Genomic DNA, 23,847 nt, shown 5'->3' with positions numbered 1-23,847 from the left:
CGACCTGACCCAAAACTTTGTCATCACCATCTGACAAAAATAAATCTAAAATGATTTTTAAAATACCCCATTAGTGATATTTTTACTAAATTTACAGACAAATGCTTCTCAAGAAATAAAATAAATATTATTTAAAACAAAAAACAAGAAAAAGTCCATCTGATGGAGTTGACAGTGCATGATGGAGTTGACACAGAACTGAAGGTGATGACAAACTAGTGAGTAAAATGAAAAACTTGGTACATGTGAAGTAATGCAATTCATGTAAAATACATTAAAATGAATTAGTTGCACAATTAAGTGAGATTTGACAACAATTTCACTGAAAGAGTCAGAAAAACTCTGACGGAGTTGACATCTGATGGAGTTGACGAAATGCCAAACTACCTCAATTTATAGGATGTTATTCTGAAGGAGGCCATATTGTAGCTCTTCAGGTCCATGAAATCTTCACATTATACCAAAATTAAGCTTTTATTTCGCAAAATTTCATCAAAGTTTTGTAAATTGTCAGTTATGGAGTTGACACATCATGGTTGTGACGAGCAACTTAGGAATAAAACAGAAGAAGAAACTAAAGAATAACTTAAGCTAACCGGAGCTAACTAGCCCTCCTAGCAAAGGAAGAGAAAAGACGATGTCATGGGGTCCTCAGAAGTTCTGATGCCCCCCAATAATGCCTGATTTTTTTTACATTCTTTTCATGTCTGACGGTGTTGACAAAAACTAAGGACAAATTTAAACGGAGTTGGAAAATATCTAAAAATTATTTTTAATTCAATTTATCGATACTTTTATAATTATTTATATGACTACTTATACTTAATTGTCATAATATATAATTTTAGTATTTCTTTAATTGTTTTAAACTATAAGAATGTATTGAGTTCTGCTCCTGGACAAGGGATTTTACAGGCATCATCCACCGACTACAATGTTTAAAATAAAAAAATATTCAGCAAAAAAAAGAAAAATATACATTGTTGTGCTCACATGACCCAGGTTAGTTTAGATATTTGAAAAATATATATTTTGTGTATATTTTATTCAAATTTCATGCTTTATCCATAGGACCTGTTTTGTCCCTATTCTCAAGAATCAATTATCTTGCTAGTGTTGATGAAACAAGTGTAAAGAAATATGAACTGAACCAAAAACCATCAGCCAGGAACTGAATCAAACAATTCATTTTGAGATATGTTGCCTCAGCATGTTATTCACATTCAGATTTAATATTAAAATCAGCCATAACTAGAGCAACAAAGACAAGAGAGTACCAGTCAACCTTGACTGGTACTGGCAGCTTTGTGGTGTGTGCTATTGACTGACTCCCTTCTATCAAATTAAAGTATATTCTCTCAATACTGAAACATGGCTTTTACCAAATAAACAGCGATGGCAGCTCCCAGTAACCAGCCACAGTACACATCCACGGGGTGGTTTCTGAACTGAATGATCCGGGTCAATCCGGCCAGGATGGCCAGCATGACGAAAGAGAAAACCAGCAGAGGCTTCAGTAGCTTGGCTGAGTCTGTCAGCACTGTGTTGAAGTACATCTAAGAGACATGGTTACAAGTGTACCACTTATTTCTGATCATTTTTTAACAATAATGACAGAGTTCAGCATTTACTTGCTTCACTCTGCAAAGATATGAAAGTGCAAAGACTACTTACAGAGATGTAGACAGCAGCAAAGGCAGCCAGTGTGGCATGCTGGGATGGAAAAGACTTCCTAAAAGACAAAAAGCAAGGAAAGCTGAGTGTTCTGCACCATGTTCACACAGCCAAGGACAACCCTGAATATTTAAGAGGAATGTGACTTTCAAAGAAACTTGGATGATTATGTGTATGGCAACACTGCACTAGCAGGTGTTTAATAAATGCAGCATGTAAAAGAATAACAATGAAGGCCAAATTATATGAGGATTTGTTTTTTTCCTGTGTTAATTTAGGTTTCTCTGTTCTGTTGAGTTTCCGTGTTGTCCCGTCTAACCTTGATTGATCCCAGCTGTGTCTTGTTCCCCTGATTACACTCTGTGTATTTAAATCCACCTGTGTCTCTCGTTTCCTTGTTGGGTCCTGTTTGTTCTGTCATTTGTCGTGGTACCCTGTGTGCCTGTTTTGAGTTATTCCAGTTGTCATCATTAAAACTACAAATTTCACCATAACCTGGGTCCAATGCATCTCACCATCTCTTAAACACACATCTTGACACATTATGCCTCTTTAGTGAGGTTTAAAATGTAGCTTTGGCCTGGATTGGTGAAAACACATTACATTGTTTAACACACAGTTGTTGCTACTTCATGTCCTGATGATTAGTTTGTTCATGTTGATAATAAATCCTCTTGTAGCTGCATTTGATCCAGTTGATCCTTGCATTATAAAGGCCTGAACATATTGTAGTGATCAAGGAAACAGCCCAAGGCTAAGTTGGATAAATTTCCACTATTATCCTGATGTTACTCAGCTATTTTTATCCAGAAATACTGATGCTCAGCATGAGGGATTGCTGCCATGACACCAACTGTCCACTGTGGCCACATGCTCATTCAGGAGGAGTGAATGCTGATTGCATCAAATCAATAACTTGAATCAATCTGCTGGGTAAGTAGGACACTTTTCAGCCCTTTTGAATATATGCAATTGATTTCAATCTGTCTGTATAATTGGATTAAAAAGACTTTTTTTCTATGAAGCGCCTTGAGACGACATCTGTTGTAGATTGGTGCTATGTTAAAAAAACTGAATTTAATTTAATTGAACAAATATCTACCGAAAGGTATCTCATGTCTATCCAGATCAACAAATAATTTGAATGTTCCTATTCCCAAAAATAATGAGATAAACCTGAGTAGCTTTTTAAAAATATCTAAATATAGATAACATTCTTGGAAAAGATCCAAGAATGTTAAAACTAGCATTTACTTCCACATTAGCTGTGATGTGCTATAAGAGCAGTGTGTAATCAGGGTAGCAGTTCCAATTTGTGTAAGCTGTTTTTCCTTTAGTGGAGCTTCTAACAATGAAATCGACTTCTCATTAGAACCAAAGAAATATCAACACCAGCCATTCTGATGTTACAGAAAGGCTTTCAGTAAAATGTTTACCCAAGACCCAAACCTGAAAAGCAATGGTCCCACTATTAATAGTGATGACCAGTTGATTTTCAATCCAGCTCAGAGAGTATTCTTGATTTTAAGAAGATAATTATGACCACTGGAAATGAATAGACTTGTCCCGTCTGAATGTATTGTCACTGCATGAACCCTTACTACCATCTCTTGTTAAGGCATCGACTGAGGAAACCTGATCTGGGAGAAAATTGTTTTGGGTATCTCTGTTCAATGCATATGCACATATACAAAAAGAAGTATATAATGTGGAACACAACAATTGATTTGATTTTGAATTTTCTTTATATGGCCATTAGTGAACTGAGAACAAAGAGGTCACAAAAAACTGTGATGACAAAATTGAACCCTATGTGAGTCGGTGCGACTACCAAGACAATGAACTCAAAAAATAATCTTCACACTCCCACAAGCATCCGCTGACATCCTGAGTGGCTCATTGAGCCTCACCTCCCAGCGTTGATGAGTCCGAGGTCCGGTCCGGAACAGATATCCTCCAGAATGAAGGCTTCATCACAGCTCGACATGTTAATGTGGGTCAAGTTGGGTTTGCACACATCCAGCCAGTAGGGCGCATGCTGCCCAGTGGACAGCTGGAGGATGTCCGTTATCAGAGCCGTCACACACAGGCCAAAGATATGGACGCCTATGCAACAGAGCCCGTTCAAAGCATGGTTGTGTTAATAATCATACGTTAATGTACAACGTCTACACCTACAGATTAATACACATATTTTGTAGTCGTTTTGCTTTCTTCAGTTGTTGTGCTTGCCATCATATCCTCTCACACTGGAAACCAGCAGCTTGGTGATGAGCTGCTGGTTTTATGTTTCTTACAGACACTATGGAGATGTTTCTAATCTGTTGTGGTACAAGGCATATATTCTCCCACCTATAAAGCGGACAGCTCTGCGAATGTAGGAGTTGAAATTACAGCCTGCGGCGTTGATGTTAGCTTCAGTCTGAGTGGTTGACGTCCTCCTGGACAGATAGCAGTACAGGATGGCTTCTCCTATCAGGATCTACAGCACAAAAGAGTTGGCAAACCAGACTTTTACAGCTACTGACAAACTAAACTGCTAAGATAAAAAAAAAATAAAATAAACCCTGAGTGGTGTAAGACGTTTGATTGCAGATGTAAATATTTTGTTTGTTTGTAGGAATGCATGGACCTTCATGTATTTCACAACCCCCCATGATTCACTGAAATCCACCAATATTTCAGACTCATTTGAAAAACTATTCTAAATGACTACTTAAATAGTTTAACAAACAAATAGTAGTTACCAGTTGTTGCATTTCCATTAACCATAAAATTGCAGAAATTGAAATTATGAAAATAAATTTGCTTAATGGAAATATGGCAATTAAAAAAATAAAATAAAATACATTTTTCAATAAAAAGTTTTTTGCACTAGGATGAGGTGCTTTTCAGCCATATTGAAGTAGGTGTATTTTGCAGAACTACAATGGAAACACTTTTTTGCATCACAAGTCACATGAACAACAACTGGCTGTTACTACTGGCAAAAACCACGAAGAAGACAGCAGGAAGTCGTAGGAGGAAGATGGCTTGTTTTTGTTTTTTTCAGGCAGCTGGCTCCACCAGAACTCACAGAATCACACCGATCATAAAAAGTTATGTGTCATTTGAACATGTTGAGTCCTGTGGAGAATTATCCGTTCTCCATGCAGAGTTCTTGATGTATGACGTTACAGAAGAGTTGGTGAGTTGAATTCATGAATTCCATTTATTAATACCAAAATACAGCTGGTCCATTATGACCTGCTACCTTTAAGAGCTAACGGTCAAAATGGCATCCCACAAGAGTTTCCCATTCCATTTGTTGCCCTTTCTCTGAGCTATGCCCCAAAGAGGGCGCTACCTAGCTCCAAGTACCCTGTAATCTTAGCTTTGACGGCTAAATAAAAGGAAAACACAGAATTATTAATTCTCAACAATCCATAGCTCTTCTATAAATTCACTGACAACTTCCCAAAATGCCGCACACGTAGCGCTCCAACGTTTACTCTGACAGATGATGACAAACGCCATGACTGAATTATGAATATATATCATGTAACTGTTTGCATTCAGTCCTGCCATGATTTTTAATGGCAGCACTGCGCAAGCTTATTCACATGTGAATTTAATTAAATTTAAAATGATCCTCTAATGATCTTTTATCCTCTAAAATGGAAACAACGCAATTCCAAAATTGTGCTTTTTCAACATTAGCAGGAAATAGACAAATATTTGCGCATGTTTGTAATAGAAACACAGTTAGTACAACATCTGACAGTGAGATACATTTCCAGACAAGGACATGAATCCCATCTTGTTCTAAACATAAAAGCTCCAGTGAGGTGGAAACAGAAATGGCTAATCTAGGATGAAATGTATTTTTTAGAACGTGACAGATTTTTGGAACTGTTTTTTTCTTATCATTTAACAACTAACTTCAAAGATGGCAGACAATGTAAAGTGCTGACAAATTAATTATCTGTGATAAAGTACTGGGAAAACTACATATGGATTCATATGCATCAGACATTTAATGTGTTTGTACAGTATGTATTTGCTTTATGCACCATTTTTAAAAAATCACACTTTCTTTGCTGGTGAACAGAACCTACAATAATTTAGTGGGAATAGATCAACCATTTTCCCAACATTGGCAGTTTCTCACTCATTTTGAAAGTTTAATGTTTTCATTAATTCTGCATTTAATAACACATTGTTGTTGGTTTTTCAATTTCAGCATTGAAGAAAAATAAAAATACTGATTAAAAAGCTATTGGTGTTTAGGATATAAAAATAAAGGAAAGATTACTGTTAGAGGATCATTAGCAAAATTATTGATTGATTGAAATAAACAATATGAAAACTGAAAGTGATGTGTAACTGAGTGGTTAATTACATGATCACACTGACATTAGGGATTAAAAGCAACTTAACTTACAAACCCAAGCTAATATGATATTCATCTCACAATTTATAAATGGCCTGTATTTTTTTCACTGTGATAAATTCATCTGACTGGTGTGTTGCTACAGCCCTCAGATAAGAATTTCAGTATATCTGTTTTGATAGTTCATTAATAAGACCAGATTCAATTTTAGTGTCTGAAATTCATTAACAAAATGAGATGTCTGTGAAACTTACTGTGACTGTTGGAGCTGCAAAGGCCAAGCTGAAGAGCAAAGGGAGTGGGCAGACTTCCTGTCTGGGCAGGATGTAGGGCAACGACAAGCTGCGGTCATTACAAGTATACCCAGAATGCACTGGCTGGAAAATATCAGTCAGCTCCAGAAAATAAAGACTGACAACAGAGGAGGCCAGGATGGGGAGCTGCGACACAGAGAGAAGATCAGAACAAAACCTCAGAGAAGGACTTAAAACCAGGCAGCAGTCACATGATCACTGAAGCATATCACCTCCACCACTATAAAGCATAGGTGTGGACAACCCTCCTGTTATTTCTGGGTCCTAATATTTATTCAGCTATATACAGAGGGTAAAATAAGTGTTGAACACATCGCAGTTTGTCATAGTAAACATATGATACTATCATAATGACAGGTGATATTGGTGATAAAGGTGATATTGATATTGTTGGTAACAACCCAAATAATCAATACATAGAAGAAACCAAAACAATCAAATTCAGAAATCAAGTCGTGTAATGATGTGAAAAGACACAAGGAAAAATACTGAACACATACAAAGGGAAGTGGAAAAAGGCATGGGAAGCCAAGAGACCAGCTAAAATCCATCAGTGATCAGAAAGACATCCTGAACCTTATCAGTGCAAATGAATATCAGCTGTTTCAATAATAATCTATCTTTACCGAAAATCAATAAACAAACGGAGACAAATGTAGATCACTCATCACTAGCACTGCAATAGAAAAAGTGATTGGTCTGCAGCTTGGGCCCAGTAAAGCAATCGGGTTTATTAAGTCAGATAAGTACACATTATAATTATATGATGTACATTATCAACGGAAGCTAAGAAGCAATTTGAATAAAATACCAGTTTTATTCAAATGACCAAATGTATTAAATAACTTAGTTTGAAGTATTTGGAATCTAACAAATCCAAAGTATGGAGCAGATTGGAGGGAAGAGAAGAGTAATGAGGAAGAAGGCAGATTACGGTACCAATCGTGCATATTTAAGGTTCTTTTAAATGGTAGAAAAATATTTTCTGAGGTCAAATTAAAAATATGGTTGCTATAGTCTCTAATTAGTTACTTAATGTTTTAAAGTGTTAAATCAAAAAAAAAAGTTATCCTTCTAGAAAAAACATGCGGTTTTCATAATTGATTCCAATCATCCAAATTAGTTCCTGCCGGGTCGAAATGGCAATTACTCTAAGATGAAAAGGCTCCAAAAAGCAGCACAAACAGAAAAAAAGTCCAGAATACAACTTTCTAGGACTGCACAATGTATGGCAAGTATATTGTTATTGCAGTATTACTGTACACCAAAATATTAGTATGCAATCAACTGCTTCAATTGCAATAAATTTTAACTAGCGCTGAGACTTAAACGCGTCAATTTTGATTGTTAATTGAATAATAATAATCTTTTTCTTTTTTTTTTTACATACAAAAATCCTGAGCCAGAATCTTTGTATTGTGTTTCTGGTTCAACCTGAAATCTGACGTACAAGCGACATTTGCTAACAGTGACAGCCCACTGGGGGTTCATTTCTGATTAAAAAAACCATCTGATGGGAAGCTAAGAAAACATCATCAAGTTGTGCTAAAAGGAGTTAACTTATAAGTGAAGCTATTCAAGCCTAAAATAGCATCTCAATGCTAAAAACATGTAGCAGCAGCACAGACGTCCCCAATGCTAATGTCAGGGTCCACTGTTCACATTTCTAAACAAGTTCCACGAATCATCAGGAGATTCTGAAACTGTGAAAAAATGAATGGATGGATAGAATAACACTTCGCTCCAATCTGATGATTGAAGAACCTGAAGAACAGATTGAGTACATTAGATTCATGCAATAATTTAGTAGCAAAAAAAACTAAAGTGTTGCATATTTTGTCAATATGTATTTTTCATTAAAACATAATTAATTAATTAGTTAATTAATTAATTAACTAACTAACTAATTAATTAATTACCCTTCAATAAAAAAAAAAGATTTTAAAGATAATCGAGTCCCACAACCAGCTTCCACTAATTCCATGGAAGTGGACTAAACCATTTCCAAACTGAACCATTTCCTCTGAGTGTTTATTTTTATTTTTTAGTCAGCATAATCCTCACACTCACTGATAACTAATCAAATGCTCATCAGATTATGATGTCATACTCTACAGTAAAATACTCCCACTGCTGCCAGAATATACTGTGCTGCATTGCAATGAGGCTCTTGCCCTAATTTACTGCCCTAAATCAACTCACATGCTGAAGCTACCAAGGGAGGATTCACTATGCAGGTAAATTCCCCAGCACAGACACACATAGAAAAAACAGTTATCTAAATTTAGTTGCAAAGAAAGTTTAAAGTCAATTCTTCTGTTGTTAAGAACATAAAACTGATCTGAAGATAATGCATAATGATAATTGAACCAAAGGCTTTCTATTGAGCATGCAGCAGAAAACAGGCTGCAGTAAGAATGTTTTCTTCTTCATAACATCCATAGCCCTGAGCACACAGATATAAAAATACACCCCATTCAGAAGGCCATGTTGCCTAGCAGCCAGCAAGTGGGTATCATAGTGTGGCAGTGTGTGAGGTACAAGCACAGCTTTGCTGTGGACAGAAGGAAGCAAACGGAGAAATTAGCACTTCTGATAGTTAACCCAAAACTATACTGAACCTCCCCTACCATTCAGATCAGAAAGAACAGAAAACAGCAACATTTCTATGAATGTATCAATTCAGCAATAAGTCAACAACTCCTCAGTCATCTGCAGTCTAGTCAGTCTATTTTCAGCCACATTTAAGCGAGCTATAGGCACACTTCAAGAAAGAGTTGCTTGAAAATAGACATAAAGGCCTCAGACAGAAAGTAAACAGAAAAATACTATAAAACCACAGACCCAAGACAAAGCAATATGCTTCTAATTCAAAAAGGACTTGAGAACAGTTGCACAGTATTGGTGTCCAGATTGAAACCACAAATCTCAATGTATTTTGTTGGAAGGAGACCAATAGGAAAGTTGCACACACATGTCATAGAAGGAAAATGGTCTAAAGGTATGGAAAATGATCCTTTTTCTATGAGTCCAGGTTTGTGGAGTGCAACTGCACTGGACTTCTCACACCAGCAAGAAAACTAAAGTTTGTTGTGTAATCACTTTTCTTATGGATCCAGGTAAGTCCTACCACAGGATCTATATTATATCAACCACCCTTTGACTTTATTTAACATATTATTAAACATAGCATACTCCAGGAAGGCAGTTTTCCAGTTTTTTTGTTTTTGAAATTAAACTGTGTGGCAAATATCACTATAATTTAAAATTAGAGGTTATAAGTGCATTTCTGCTCCATGATGCTGATTATTTTAGCATCATGGATAGAGGTTGATTAGTTTTAGACTTTTAGCAACTACTGAATCTGCAATGCAGAGAAGAAGTATATCCCACCTACTGTTTGTCTCTGTTTTTGTTAGACTGGGGTTTTTATTTTATTGTTTCTTCTTTGGGGAGGAAAGGCGTGGAGGAGCGACTCAGGATGTACGATCAATGCTTATGTTCTTCAGTGCATTCAGAAATTGCACCACTTATCACATAGTATGAATAACACTTCTCAAATATTCCCATATAATCATCGAAACTGTTTATCTTGGAATGTGAAGGGAATTAACACACCAATAAAGAGGAAAATTATTACATGTAGTGTAGTATTTATTCAGGAAACACACGTCACTGATGTAGAACATTCTGAACTAAATGTGTTGGTCATGTCTTTTTTTCCTCATTTACGTCTAATGCAAAAGTATAATGTTTAAACTAAACTTAGCTGGAAAAGATAAGAATGGTAGATTCTTGCTCATTGACTGTGTTTTGAATATGAATACAGTGACATGAGTTAACATATATGGCCCCAATTACTATGACCCTGCTTTTTTAAGGAGCTGTTCCACTAGCCGGTCTCTAACCGGTTCAGTTCCGGTCCGTCTCGGCCAGATTCGTTTTCCATTAGTAAATCCGGCGCGGCTCAGCCTGGCTGTTCTCAGATTTCCGTACCTACTTCAGAAATAGAACTAGCAGCACCAAGCAGCACTGAAACCACTTCACTGATTGGCTCGTTATTTACTTGACTTACTTGTGGACATAACTCAATGAATCACACAGCGACTAATAGGCGCTGTCCAGTCATACATATCAATTAGCAGAAGTACGAAAGATGTAAAAAATAATCAACAATACTACATAAAGAAATTATATTTAATCCTCAGGGCTACATGAAGCTGATTTTGAAACAATGCAAGTTAAAAACAATATTTTGCAACAAGTAAATCAAGTAAATTAAGTCCAATGGTAGGTCTGTGTAAGCTAAACGCATATATATATAAAAAAAATTCCCTTCTCACCCTCCGCGGGTGGTCTCTGTCTCTCTCTCTCTCTCTCTCTCTCTCTCTTTCATCCTCTGAGCTCGGGTCCTCTACCAGAGGCCTGGGAGCTTCAGGTTCTCCTCCAGTATCTTGGCTGTGCCTAGAACTGCACATTTCTGGACTGAGATGTCTGATGTTGTTCCTGGGATCTGTTTGAGCCACTGCTCCAGTTTGGGGGTGACTGCCCCGAGGGCCCCGATGACCACAGGCACCACTGTGGTCTTCACCTTCCAGGCCTTCTCCAGTTCCTCTCTGAGGCCCTGGTATTTCTCCAGTTTCTCCTTTTTCCTGATGTTGTGGTCACTTGGTATTGCTACATCCACCACAACGGCTTTCCTCTGTTCTTTATCCACCACCACAATGTCCGGTTGGTTTGCCATTACCATCTTGTCTGTCTGGATCTGGAAGTCCCACAGGATCTTAGCTCGGTCATTCTCCACCACCTTTGGGGGTGTCCCCCACTTTGATCTCGGGGCTTCCAGTCCATATTCTGCACAGATGTTCCTGTACACTATGCCCGCCACTTGGTTATGTCGTTCCATGTACGCTTTCCCTGCCAGCATCTTGCACCCTGCTGTTATGTGCTGGACTGTCTCAGAGGCCTCCTTGCACAACCTACACCTTGGGTCTTGTCTGGTGTGGTAGATCTGAGCCTCTATTGCTCTGGTGTTTAGGGCCTGTTCCTGGGCGGCCAGGATGAGGGCCTCTGTGCTGTCCTTGAGTCCAGCTTTCTCCAGCCATTGGTAGGATTTCCTGATATCAGCCACTTCAGTTATTTGTCGGTGGTACATCCCATGTAGGGGCTTGTCTTCCCATGATGGTTCCTCCAGCACCTCGTCCTCTGTTCCCCATTGCCTGAGACATTCGCTGAGCACATCGTCCGTTGAGGCTTTGTCCTTGATGTATTTATGGATCTTGGATGTTTCATCCTGGACAGTGGCTCTCACACTCACTAGTCCTCTGCCTCCTTCCTTACGGCTTGTGTACAGTCTCAGGGTGCTGGATTTGGGGTGGAACCCTCCATGCATGGTTAGTAGCTTCCGAGTCTTAATGTCCGTGGCCTTTATCTCTTCCATTGGCCAGCTAATTATTCCGGCAGGGTATCTGATTACTGGTAAGGCATAGCTGTTTATTGCACGGATCTTGTTCTTGCCATTGAACTGGCTTCTCAGGACTTGCCTTATTCGTTGGAGGCATATATATATATATATATATATATATATATATATTGTCTGAACTGAATTTAGAACTAAAGGATGAAGTGGCTCAACATGAAGCCTCTCCTCTGATTGAACACTTTCATACAGAGGAGTTTGTGGATCTGTGACTGCAAAAGAAACCCAGATCACTACCGCTCCATCACCATGCTTGACATGCATAAGGTGTTTGTGCTACATTGCTTTTAGTTTTATACAAATATGGTTCTGTACGTGATGGTTCAATATCTAGTTGTTGTTCTAGATGTCTTAGTATTGTTAGAGAGAAAAGATTTTCTCCTTCAACCCTTTTAAACAGACTTGATCTGTTTAATTGCAGCTAACACCCTTATGGAGGCCTATAACAAGAGCTTCCGACATGGAGCTCTTGTTTTATGTCTTTTTTGTTTTTTTTCTTAGGGGAGTGGGGGGTGATTTTATAGTCTGATCTCAGGGGGGATTTTACCGTATAACTGCGGTAAAATTCTGGCAACGCTATTATGTTACCCTAGTTGGCTAATGAGGGCTGAACACAGAGGTCGCGTTAACGGAATATTTTCCGTATTTGACCGGTTATTTTTTTAAACTACAGGAAAATTTAAAGCCCGTCCGTCATTTGACAGGTTATAATTAACGCCCTTGACTGTCGCACATGCGCACACATTACAGACTTTACGCAAAGATTTCATCGCAGAGGCAACTAAAATCAGTTAATAAAAAAATCCTTTCTGAATATCATCTCATGGTCTCTGAACTAAAAGCGTCTTTCTGACCAGGAGCTGACAGCGTGTTGAAGAGTTCTGGACCGGATGCTTTGGACCATCAGCATGTGGAACAAGGAAACTTGAACAACTTTAACTGGTCTTTCCACTGAGCCAAAGTCGCCCATTCAGCCTGAATAGGAGAATGAATTTTCTAATTTAATAGAAATAAATAAAAGTTTATTTCTATGTTTTCTAAGTGGAAACACATTTTTTGCTGTTTGTTAATTTAACTTGCTTTCATTCTGAATAAAGCAGAATAGCTACAGCATGATGCATTTCATTTCATAGGTTTATTTAACAACAACAATAACTATTGTGTGATTTTGCAAATTGGGATGTCAGCAAGGAAAACATGTAATCTGCAGCAAGAAGAGAGAACTAGTGAGCATGCTGGAGGGCTGCTCAACAGTCTGGAGGCGGGTGAACCAAATGCAACATGGCTGCAGGCTTTAAGCTGAGAGGAAAAAACAATTACACTGAAAGTCGGTGATTTGCTAGAAAAATGGCTAAACACTAAACTGTGAGCATGAATGTCCAATACGATGATTAAATGGAACCAGGCACTAACGTGCATTAGTGCATAGGACTGTCTTATATGCTTTGTATGAACTCTTCATCGTTAAATGCCAATCAAAATATTTGCCTCAGAAGTTTTAGGCCCTGCCTCACCAAACTGCTGGATGAATAACAATATCCTGGAAAAGACTGCAGAGTCACTGGCAGCCAAAACAAGAGGACCAAACCCGACAGAGAGGAATGAGCATCGAAATGCACAACTTCAAACCTGCACAAGTCACTTAGGGTTACAATCAGAATAACTACAGAAAATAACTACAGAGGGGGGAAATAACTACAGAGGGGGGATGGGATGGAAAGAATCAGTAGCTGCACACACCACAGAGCTCACCTGCCCATAAATGAGAAACCTGACTGACATCTGTCAGCAACAGCATAATGAGAGAGAGAGAGAGAGAGAGAGATAGATAGATAGATAGATAGATAGATAGATAGATAGATAGATAGATAGATAGATAGATAGATAGATAGATAGATAGATAGATAGATAGATAGATAGATAGATAGATAGATAGATAGATAGATAGATAGATAGATTACCTCCACAAAATAAAAGCACGGCAGCAGGGTCACGCTGTCCTTCGTCTCCTTCCCGGCTTTCAGTCGCTCCTTGGCGCGAGACATGACGAGCGGCCGGTGGTCTCCCCCGGTACCGGGAGACAGTGAACTGTACTTGATTCCCGTCGTAATTTTGCCGAAATTCCTGCCAAGTCCTTGTCCGCCCACACCTGGACCGAGTGGAATTAGATCCCTACAGGCCAGCCTCCATCACCTGACGGGGTGGAAATGAAGGGTCGCTGCCTACAGAGCAGATGTCCGCCGTCGCACCTTCGGTTCAGTTTCTGCTCTTCGAAAAAAAAACCCGTCAGCGCAGGAACCCAGTCGCCGTGTCCTCCACACATGTCCAGCCTCTGTGCTGTCAGTGGAAAAACAGTGTCGTGCAGAAACGTGCTGCGTCTTTGAGTTGGATCCCACCGCAGCTCCGGTCCTTCAGTCACCAGGTTTGTCTGCAGCAGGTGGATCTTCTCCAGCTCAGCCAAAACAAGCCACACATCCTGTCGAGGATTTCAAAATAAACTTCTCCTCCACCTTCTTTCTTAAGAATAAAAACACAGTCAGCAAAGCAGCGGGCTGCCCAATGTATGACGCACACCACTTATTACCGTCTATGATCAGTTCATTTCGATTCATATATACCGCTAATTTATATATATTTATAAAGTCAGGTTCATCTGAACTAGGGGTATCCAAAGTTCGGCCCGGGGGCCATTTCTGGTCCTCTAAGTGATTTCGTGTGGCCCCTGCCACAATTTTAGAATAAAGCAAATCTGCCCTGTAAGCTCAACAAAAATATTTTTGAACTTTTTATCCAGGCTTCTGCATTCTTCTTAATTATTACTCACCCCTTAATAAGCATGCACTTTGGATAAGTGACCCATGTCCTATTCTTAAAGCTGAACAGGCTTTAGAGGTTCAAGACCCTCTAAATGATTTGCAGACCTTTCTACAAAGGTCTATTTTGTTTGTTTCAATACAATCTTACACATTAAGTTCATTATTGAAAAGAAAAGAGAAATAAAAAAAAAATCCCCTCCCCCAGCCCGCTAAGTGCTTTTATTTTGCCCCTCATGGCAAAAAATTTGGACACCACTGATCTAAGCCAGTCACTCCTCCATGCTTTAATGGCCCTTACTTTGTGAAGCTGTTTCCAACATTGAGCAGAGATTGTCAAAAATGCCTTGGTACGCTACACTATTATTTTCTCCTTTCAGACCATTCTCTGTGTGGCGACACCAGAAGATTAACATTCTCTGAGATACTCAGACCTGCCAATACAAACCGCTGATAAAAAAAGGTGTAAACTAATCTTCCTTTTGAATAGAAGTCCAGAGAACACAATTACATGACACAAGAGTTTCTGCACATCACGAGGTCTACACTGTGTTAGCCAACTTTTAGTTTTGACCATATCACCATTTTTATGCATATTTTCCAATTCCAAGATGTATAAACTTGAATGCTTATAGGATACTTATATTCAATAAGCAGCAGCAATAATAATAATCATAATATGCTTATAAACATATCATCTCAATTGTGTTTGCTTAATGGGGGAAACACATTAAGCAAACACAATAGTGACCTATATATAAGGTCACTATATAGGTGACCTTAATATAGTCACCTATATTAAGGTGTGCATAATTATTAGGCACCTTCTTTTCCTCAGTCAAAATGGGTCAAAATAGAGTGTAATTAATATTGACTAGATGTGTGCCTGGCACCAATTTTTGTACTTTTAGTTTCTTTAATACTATAAACCACTCTATGTAATACAGTTGAAAGCTAACATAACACTCTGTTGTAGTGAGCTGAGTGAAGCTGAGCTGCTGCACTGATTCGAACCTGATATGTTCTCATTCAGGAAATAAACTGCCTGATTACCCAGAAACTCCTTGTCTTCATTAAAATCAACTGCACTTGGCAGAGTTGAGGCCCAGTACAGTGGAGTGAAGCAGAACCTGGTTACAGTTAGTAAAGGCCTTAAAAATGAAAGAATCATGACGTGGTCCCCATGGACAACCTGTGGGCTTTTCCTAAACAGCAGATTTACAGGGAAAACAGATCAGTGTCTGGAGGCTGTGGCTGCTGCTGCACAAAAAGTTGATCATCAACAGATCAATAGACCGACAGACTCCATCACTGGAAGGCTTATAGCTGTTACTGAAAAGAAGGCGGCTATATTGGTCACTGATTTATTATTTTTATATCAGAAATGTTTATTGGTCAATGTTGAGTTGTATGTTTATTATTCTCACAATAAACAAGTGAGATGGGAAAATGTTCAGTTTTAATTCAGTTGCCTAATAATTGTGCACACATTGATATTGTCCTACAAAAGCCAAAATCTCACTCTTACTTTCTTAAATATTCAGGTTTGAGAGGTTATTAACATTTTGGACTGACTGAGAGAGCTGGAGTTGTTCAACAATAAAATGAATCCTCAAAACTACAACCTATTACACAACTTGTGTAATAATTGTGCAACATTTATCTTTGTGTATTCAAATGGCAGTAAAGCTATCATTAATCTGAAGCAAACACAGCAGGCTTTGGGGGAAAACAAACAGGCAAAAAGAAATTGAAACTGTTCTCAGGTTGAAAAGTTCATTGGAAATCAGGAGCAAAATTAGAAACAGCTTCAGTTCCAACAAGTTACTATGGCACCACTGAAGTCTTTCAGTACCACATGTATGGATGTTTTTGGACATGTTCACATGTTCTATATTCCATGTTTCATTCTACCATTTCTGAAGGTTCTTTATTTTTTATTATGCTTTTGCTGTTGGGTCTTTGCCAAGTGTAAACATGACATGAGATACAAAGGCACCAATAACTTGACAGAACCTCAATTCAAAAAATGTAAACAACCTTGTAAGATATTTCATCATGTCAATATGTCCTTTTCTGGAGTAAGGTGTAGTTTAATGATGTAAGGTTCAATAAAATTGTCATAAAGACCAAAACCAGCCACCCTCTGCTCACTGTCATCAGCAGCCAGGAAAGAAAATTCAGTGGGAGACTGTTTCTATCTATCTATCTATCTATCTATCTATCTATCTATCTATCTATCTATCTATCTATCTATCTATCTATCTATCTATCTATCTATCTATCTATCTATCTATCTATCTATCTATCTATCTATCTATCTATCTATCTATCTATCTATCTATCTATCTATCTATCTATCTATCTATCTATCTATCTATCTATCTATCTATCTATCTATCTATCTATCTAAAGACCTATTTTTCTAAGGTTAGCATACTTGAATACAAATGCCCCACTTGCAGCACAGCAGAATCATATTTGTAATAATATGTGGGACAAGCTCCCTGTGAGGGGAGGATGGATCATGTCCGCCCTCAGGAAAGATCCTGCAATATGCCATCTATGGTGTGACAGGCCTCTAACACTGTATTCCACACAGTGTTGGGAAGAAAGACAACTGCAGGAAAGGCAGAGCAGCACATGAAAAAGCTAATGTGATCTTCTAATGTGAAGAAAATTCAGAGGCCAAAGTTAATAATAAATGCTGTTTAAGCATATAAAATCCATTGTATCCAGACAGCTACTTTAAAAACTAATGTCAAGCTTGTTGTTTCTGCAAATCACAAAGCTGTAGAATAAGAGCTGCTTCTCACCATCAGAATCCTTGAATTCCAGTCCCTTCCATGTCCACAGGTGTATAAGATCCAACACCTTGGCATGCAGACATGCTTTCACAGACTGTCAAAGAATCCCTCCCCTCAGGAAACTCCAGCATGGTGCTGCTATCTGATCCAATGTGTCCGAAGGTGAAATTTCCTAAATATTTGACAATCAACTGTTAATGTTGTTACAAGAAAGTTGAAGAGATTGCAAACAACCACAACTCAGCCACAAAGTAGTAGCATGTGTAAAATCACAGAGATCAACATCAAATTCCTGTAGTCAAGAACAACAGATGTCCCAAAGCTCCCACAGCCTTTAGATTAGCAGTGTGATCATCCCACCATGATCAGATCTGCCGTTGCTAGGGTTCTCATATTATATTCCCAAGCTGGCATCACCTGTCTCACCATGACAGTCCCAGCTTGCACATGTCAGCTTTCTCTGGTGTCAACACCAAATTCACCATAAAATCATTAGTTTGGTAATCTACCAAACTACATTACCAGGAACACTAACCTGCATCTATTGCCCTGCTCAATCATCAAACTTAAAGCTGTTGTATGTAACTTTTATAATAAATATATACTTTTTACATATTGATTGAAACTGTCACTATGTCATGACAGGTTGGTCTGAGACAGATAGCCTGGTTCTTCTGCTTCCTCCCAGTGCTCCCAGTGCTAACTAGGAACAACCAATCAGAGCCAGGAGTCAATGACAGTCTCGTGTTGTCTCATCCCCATCCTTTCCCCCTTGCTCTCTGCTATTCTGCAACTTCTTTCTGCTAAATGAATGCTAAAGCTGTTTAGCATAGCCACCTTTAACGGCGGATAATCAGGTTTACTATAACACAATTTATCCGCATGTTTTTCTGCCATTAGCACATTTAGCAGTGTGTATACGAAGTTGATTGTCAGTGCTAAGATCCTCCTCTTGGCTCTGATTGGTTGTTTTTGACCAGAAGAGTATTTCTGCAGACAGCAATAGCAATACAAGGAGAAGGTGGAGGAGCTCGATCTTTTCACAGATTATCTGTCTCATTTATGACACTAACAGTTTAAACAAATATGTAAAAAAAGAAAACAAACATATTTATATACTGCATCTATAAAGAGTTGTCAAAACTCTGAATATAGCTCCAGTTCATCATCATATCTCTGACTCTTCCAACAACTCTTTAGTTACTGACTTTCTTTAGCAATGACTTGTTTTGGCTAGTGGTGTCAGGTACTGTACTGGTTGAGCTGTAACAGGGACTTAACAGAACATTTCCATTTAAAAACCCTTTTAAAAATTCGTCTTATGTAATATTTTGTTTTTGAGTAACTGAAGCTGTAAAACATTATCATCAAAAAGAACAAAAATAATTGCTTGAAATATTTAACTCTGTGTGTCACATAAATACAACAGTGAATGTTTTTGATGTCATAACACATATTTTTGCTCCAAACAATAACTCTTATTGAACAAACCTAAAGGACTGCAAAGCAGAAGCAGCAATGAATAAAACTCAATGATGTCAAAGATATTTGTTTTCAATCAGTAATCAGAGCAGCCTTCAGCTACAAGAATTCAATAAATTACCTGCTAAAGAAGTTTGAACCTGTAGAAATGTCTTATTTCCATATAAACTCATCTTATCAAACCCTGCTTCTGAAAGCTCAGAGGAGCAATGAAAGCTTCTGTTCAGAATCAGACTCAGGGCTGCCATCTGGCGTCAGCAGCAGGGCATGAATGAGAAAATGTTTCTGTTTGGTAAAGTCATTAATGCTGGGATAAATTGTCTTAATAAACCATGTCACTCAGCAAGGTCACTAGAAAAAATACTCAGAGTATTGTCTTTACAGTAATCAAATCGAATCAAATTTTATTTGTATAGCACATTTCAGCAGCAAGGCTTTTCAAAGTGCTTTACATCACAACAAACACAAAAACACAAAGCCATGCAACATAGACTCAATAATCAAAACATCACATTAAGTCAAGTGCCATCATTAAATTTGTAATTGATTACATTTCAAATAAAACTCTAACCAGCTGGGTTTTAGTCGAGATTCAAAGGAAGTCAGTGTTTCAGCTGTTTTACAGTTTTCTGGAAGTTCCAGGGAGTCAGTGTAGGGACTTTAAAACTGGTGCTATGTGCTCCATCTTCCTGGTTTTAGTGAGAACATCAGCAGCAGCTTCTGGATCAGCTGCAGCTGGAGGATTGATTTGTTAGTCAGACCTGTGAAGACGCTGTTACAATAATAGATAAGACAGAAGATAAACGCATGGATGAGTTTCTCTAGATCGTGCTGAGACATCAGTCCTCTAATGTTCTTCAGGTGGTAGAACTGTCTTAATGTGGCTCTGAAGGTTCAGGTCAGAGTCCATCACTACTCCCAGGTTTCAGGCTGATCGCTGGGTTTTAGTGGTGTTACATTGAACAGAAAACAGGGTCCAAAATATCAGCCCTCTCAGGACAAAGATTAATTTCATTACATAAATAGTGACAATAAACTACTTCCTCTACTTCTAACATGTGCATAAGAAATTAATGTTTGAAAAAAAAGTGAATACATTTGCAGAGGTGGTAAATATGCATGGATCCCTTCTGGATACAAAGTGTCCAACTTGATGCTGCCACTTCTATTCTTCACAGTTAGGATGGCACAAGCATCGCCATCTGTTTTTCCTCCAAATGTAACAATGGTCATTCTGCCCAAAAAGCTCCACTTTAGTTTCCTCAGAAAACAGGACATCTCTCCATTAATAAAGGTCTTTGTACCTGTGGACATTTGCAAACTGCAATCTATGTTTTGATGTTTCTTTTGGAGTAATGGCTTCCTCCTTGCTGCCCATGTCAGTACAGGACACGTTTCACCAGACTGGAGCAGCTCCATCATTCTCTTCCTGATATCTTGGCTCATTTCTGCTGACCTTCCCATCGTGTCAAACCAGAAAGCGGTGTGTTCCACGGCCGTGAAGAATGTCCTCAGGTGTGACTCCAGTTAACTCAAATATGTCAGTGAACCAATCAGAGGTTTCCAAAGCCATGACATCATCATCTGGACATTCCCTCATCGTTTATAGAGACAGTAAACATTCTGAATGCAAGTTCTGAATTCAAAAGAAGTTACAAAACACATTTTTAAAAAATATTCCTGCTATGTTTTCTAGCATTTAGCAAATAGAAGTTAGTTTGAACATTCTAACTCACCCAAAACAGGATAATTTTGGCCTGATTTAACTTCACACAGTGAGAAAAAAAATCTATGTCTTTTCATTTGGTGTATATGTAAACTTCTGGTTTCAGTTGTCCATCATGCCTCAGATTTCTTATTGGTAATTTAGTTTAAAGTTTACACAGAATCCTGAGAAATACCTGCACCAAACTGAGGAAGCTAGCATAGAGCTGCAGCTCTTTTTGTTTTAGCAGATATGTTTGCAGCTGCACTATTTACAAAAATACAATAATAATTGGAGATGTATGAGGAGATCAGCTCCTTCCTGTGATTTTCAGCTATAAGATTATTTTCTTCTTCTCAACATTGAGCCTCATGTGATTCTGCTATGACCAACAGCCTTCAGTCGTCCTGTTGGCTGATTCTGTACATGATTTATAAACTAATGCTTGTACCAAAATGTAAAACTAAAACAAAATGTACAGTGAATGAGGCAAGAGAAGAACTGATAACTGACCTGGGATCTGATCCTCATCATGTCTTCATGATCCAGGTGGTGTCAGTGCATTCTGTGATCTTCTTTGGCCGTTCTCTTCATTCTGCTAATCTCTCTTCTTTGTCACTTATAGATTCTGGGCCAGCAGAACAATGTCAGTCCATGAGGGGATAGTTCTCTCTCTCTCTCTCTCTCTCTCTGTTAAAGTTAGTGTGAAGCACCGATTGTATAAAACCCTGGTTTGGAGACCCATAACAACAGCTTGGGACTGAGATGCAGTGGGATGCTGATCATGTGTCTGAACCACCTCAACTGACTACTTTTCATTTAGAGGACTGTGAGGCCTGTCCATCTGCTGACAGATTACTGGAAATCATTTGCACATGTGGAGAAAAACTACCCACCATGCACACAGCACAATGCTGACCATTAAGGGTAACTGTAACCACCCCCTGTGTGGTCTAGTCAAAGTTCAAACATAAGACCAGCTGAGAGTTTATGGAAAAAATTGCAAACTGAAGTTTGTAGATGTTTTCCATCCAATCTGTTTGAGCCACAGCTGCTTAGATATTTGGTTAAAAAAAAAAAAAAAAAAGTCAACCACATCCAAACATGGTTCTCCAAGTATTGGCTCAAGAGGATGAATATAAACGAAAATCTGAATTTAAATGTCAGATTTCAAAATCATGCTCTACTCTATGTTGGTCTGTAAAATAAAATCTAATAAAGCTCTGGATGCAAGCAGCAGGTTGCCCAGTGATGTCCAGTGATCCGCGCTGACGGCCCAGCTCTTCTCCTTACTGGACATCATCTGTCACTGACAAACTCTCTCAGATGTTGAACTGAAGACATTGTTGCTGCAGCAGCTCAAATATTCAGTCTGATAAATGAACAGGAACAACAAAAAGACTGCAGACTTCAGGGTTCATAGCTTTGCATCATTACCGCCCCCTTCTGGTGCCACATGCCTACTGCAGTCTGTAAATCCATCCATAATTTTCAATAATTCAATAACTTAGCTTGTAAATTAAGCCAGATGTAAAACGTGGATATATAGGCAGCAAATGAACATTAAAGTTGATTTGTTAGAAGCTGTGAAACAAAACGTGTTGAAAAATGTGGGAAAGATTCACAGACAGTGGACTGCAGCTGGAGTCAGAGCTTCAAGAACCACCACACAGACATATGCAGGACCTGGGTTTCAGCTGTCATTTTTCCTTGTCAAGCCACTTGAACAAGAAACAGCATCAGAAGCATCTCAGCTGGGCTAAAGACAAAAAGGACTGGACTGCTGCTGAGTGGTCCAAAGTTATGTTCTCTGATGAAAGTGAATTCTTCATTTCTTTTGGAAATCAAGGCCCCAGAGTCTGGAGGAAGAGAGGAGAGGCACAGAATCCATGTTGCTTGAGGTCCAGTCAAAGTTTCCACAGTCAGTGACGGTTTGTCCGTCCACTGTGAGGTTAAAGGTCAACGTAGCCGCTTACCAGGAAGTTTTAGAGCACTTCAGGCTTCCTGCTGCTGACCAACTTTATTGAGATACAGATTTCATTTCCCAACAGGAGTTAGCTCCTGCACACAGAGCCAAAGCTACCAGGACCTGGTTTAAGGACCATGACATGCCTGTTCTTAACTGGCCTGCAAACTCACCTGACCTGAACTCCATAGAAAATCTCTGGTCTGAGGAAGATGATGTGATACATCAGACCCAACAATTCAGAAGAGCTGAGGGTCACTAGCACGACCTGAGCAATGCCACAGACTGATGGACTCCATGTCACGCCGCATTGCTGCAGTAACTGGGCAAAAGGAGCCCAAACTAAGTACTCAGTGCTGCACATGCTCATACTTTTAATGTTGTTTTCAGGTGGCCAACATTTCTAAAAATCCTTTTTTTGTGTTGGTCTTAAATAATATTCTGATTTTATTAGATAAAGAATTTGTAGTTTTCATTAGTTGTCAGTTTTAATCATCAAGATTAAAAGAAATAAACATTTGGAATATATCAGTCTGTGTAACAAATGAATATAGTATACAAGTTTCCCTTTTTGGCTGGAATTGCTGACATAACTTTTTCATAATATTCTAATTTTATGACCAGCACCTGTACATGAAGGAACAACTCAGAGCCACAATTTGCAGCTTTAGCCATTTTTACTACAAAATTGGAACAGTTTGGTGAACCAGGCACCTCTGTATCATCACACTGCTAACATGTAGACAACAACAGCACAGTCATTGATTATACGCTTCTCAATCATTTATTCATAATTATATATATACACATATATAAGATGTAATCAGGAGTTCCAGAGTGTGGCGCAGCAGGATCAGGGTGTGGATAAAATCATCTGTGTTCTTTTTGAAAAGTGGTTAGAAGAGACAAACACGATGATGTCACAGAGTGTTGATCGATGTGAAAGTTGAACTTTTTTTTAATCATCTGTTCTTTCAAAGTCATAAGTGTCACATATAAACTGTCAGTAACTTTCATTCAGTTTGTAACATCATCCACTGACGGAGAGCATCATAACTTTTACTGGAAGTGGACACCAGTTAGTTGATGTGGCCACAGTCTGTTCGTCATCCAAGGAAAAGTCACACTTTGGAAAATCATGACCCCTTTTGGGGAGAAAAACCTTCCAGAGGGACAGATGGAGCAGAGAGGAAGGTGTTGGCCTGAAGCAGTCGGCTCAGTCACATAGACCTCAG

General features: G+C 38.6%; 1 protein-coding gene across 1 annotated transcript in view; it reads right to left on the bottom strand.

Annotated features, from left to right (window-relative positions):
• Positions 1–14,290, bottom strand: part of LOC106932604 (phospholipid phosphatase-related protein type 4-like) — a 35,035-nt gene extending 20,745 nt beyond the window's left edge. The window contains exons 1-6 of the mRNA XM_088014734.1: positions 13,801–14,290; positions 6,301–6,486; positions 4,027–4,156; positions 3,585–3,780; positions 1,675–1,732; positions 1,383–1,556 (exon numbers count right to left, since the gene is read on the bottom strand). Coding sequence (XP_087870860.1) covers positions 1,383–1,556; positions 1,675–1,732; positions 3,585–3,780; positions 4,027–4,156; positions 6,301–6,486; positions 13,801–13,884 — 828 coding nt within the window. The 5' untranslated portion in view covers positions 13,885–14,290. The remainder of the gene's footprint in view (positions 1–1,382; positions 1,557–1,674; positions 1,733–3,584; positions 3,781–4,026; positions 4,157–6,300; positions 6,487–13,800) is intronic.
• Between the last annotated feature and the right edge of the window lie 9,557 nt (positions 14,291–23,847).

This window comes from Poecilia mexicana, unplaced genomic scaffold (genome assembly GCF_051168715.1).
Source record: "Poecilia mexicana isolate PSO_F unplaced genomic scaffold, ASM5116871v1 scaffold_17, whole genome shotgun sequence".
NCBI classification, from domain to species: Eukaryota; Metazoa; Chordata; class Actinopteri; order Cyprinodontiformes; family Poeciliidae; genus Poecilia; species Poecilia mexicana.
The sequence above is the reverse complement of the archived record's forward strand: the minus strand, read 5'-3'. Positions and strand labels throughout refer to the sequence as shown.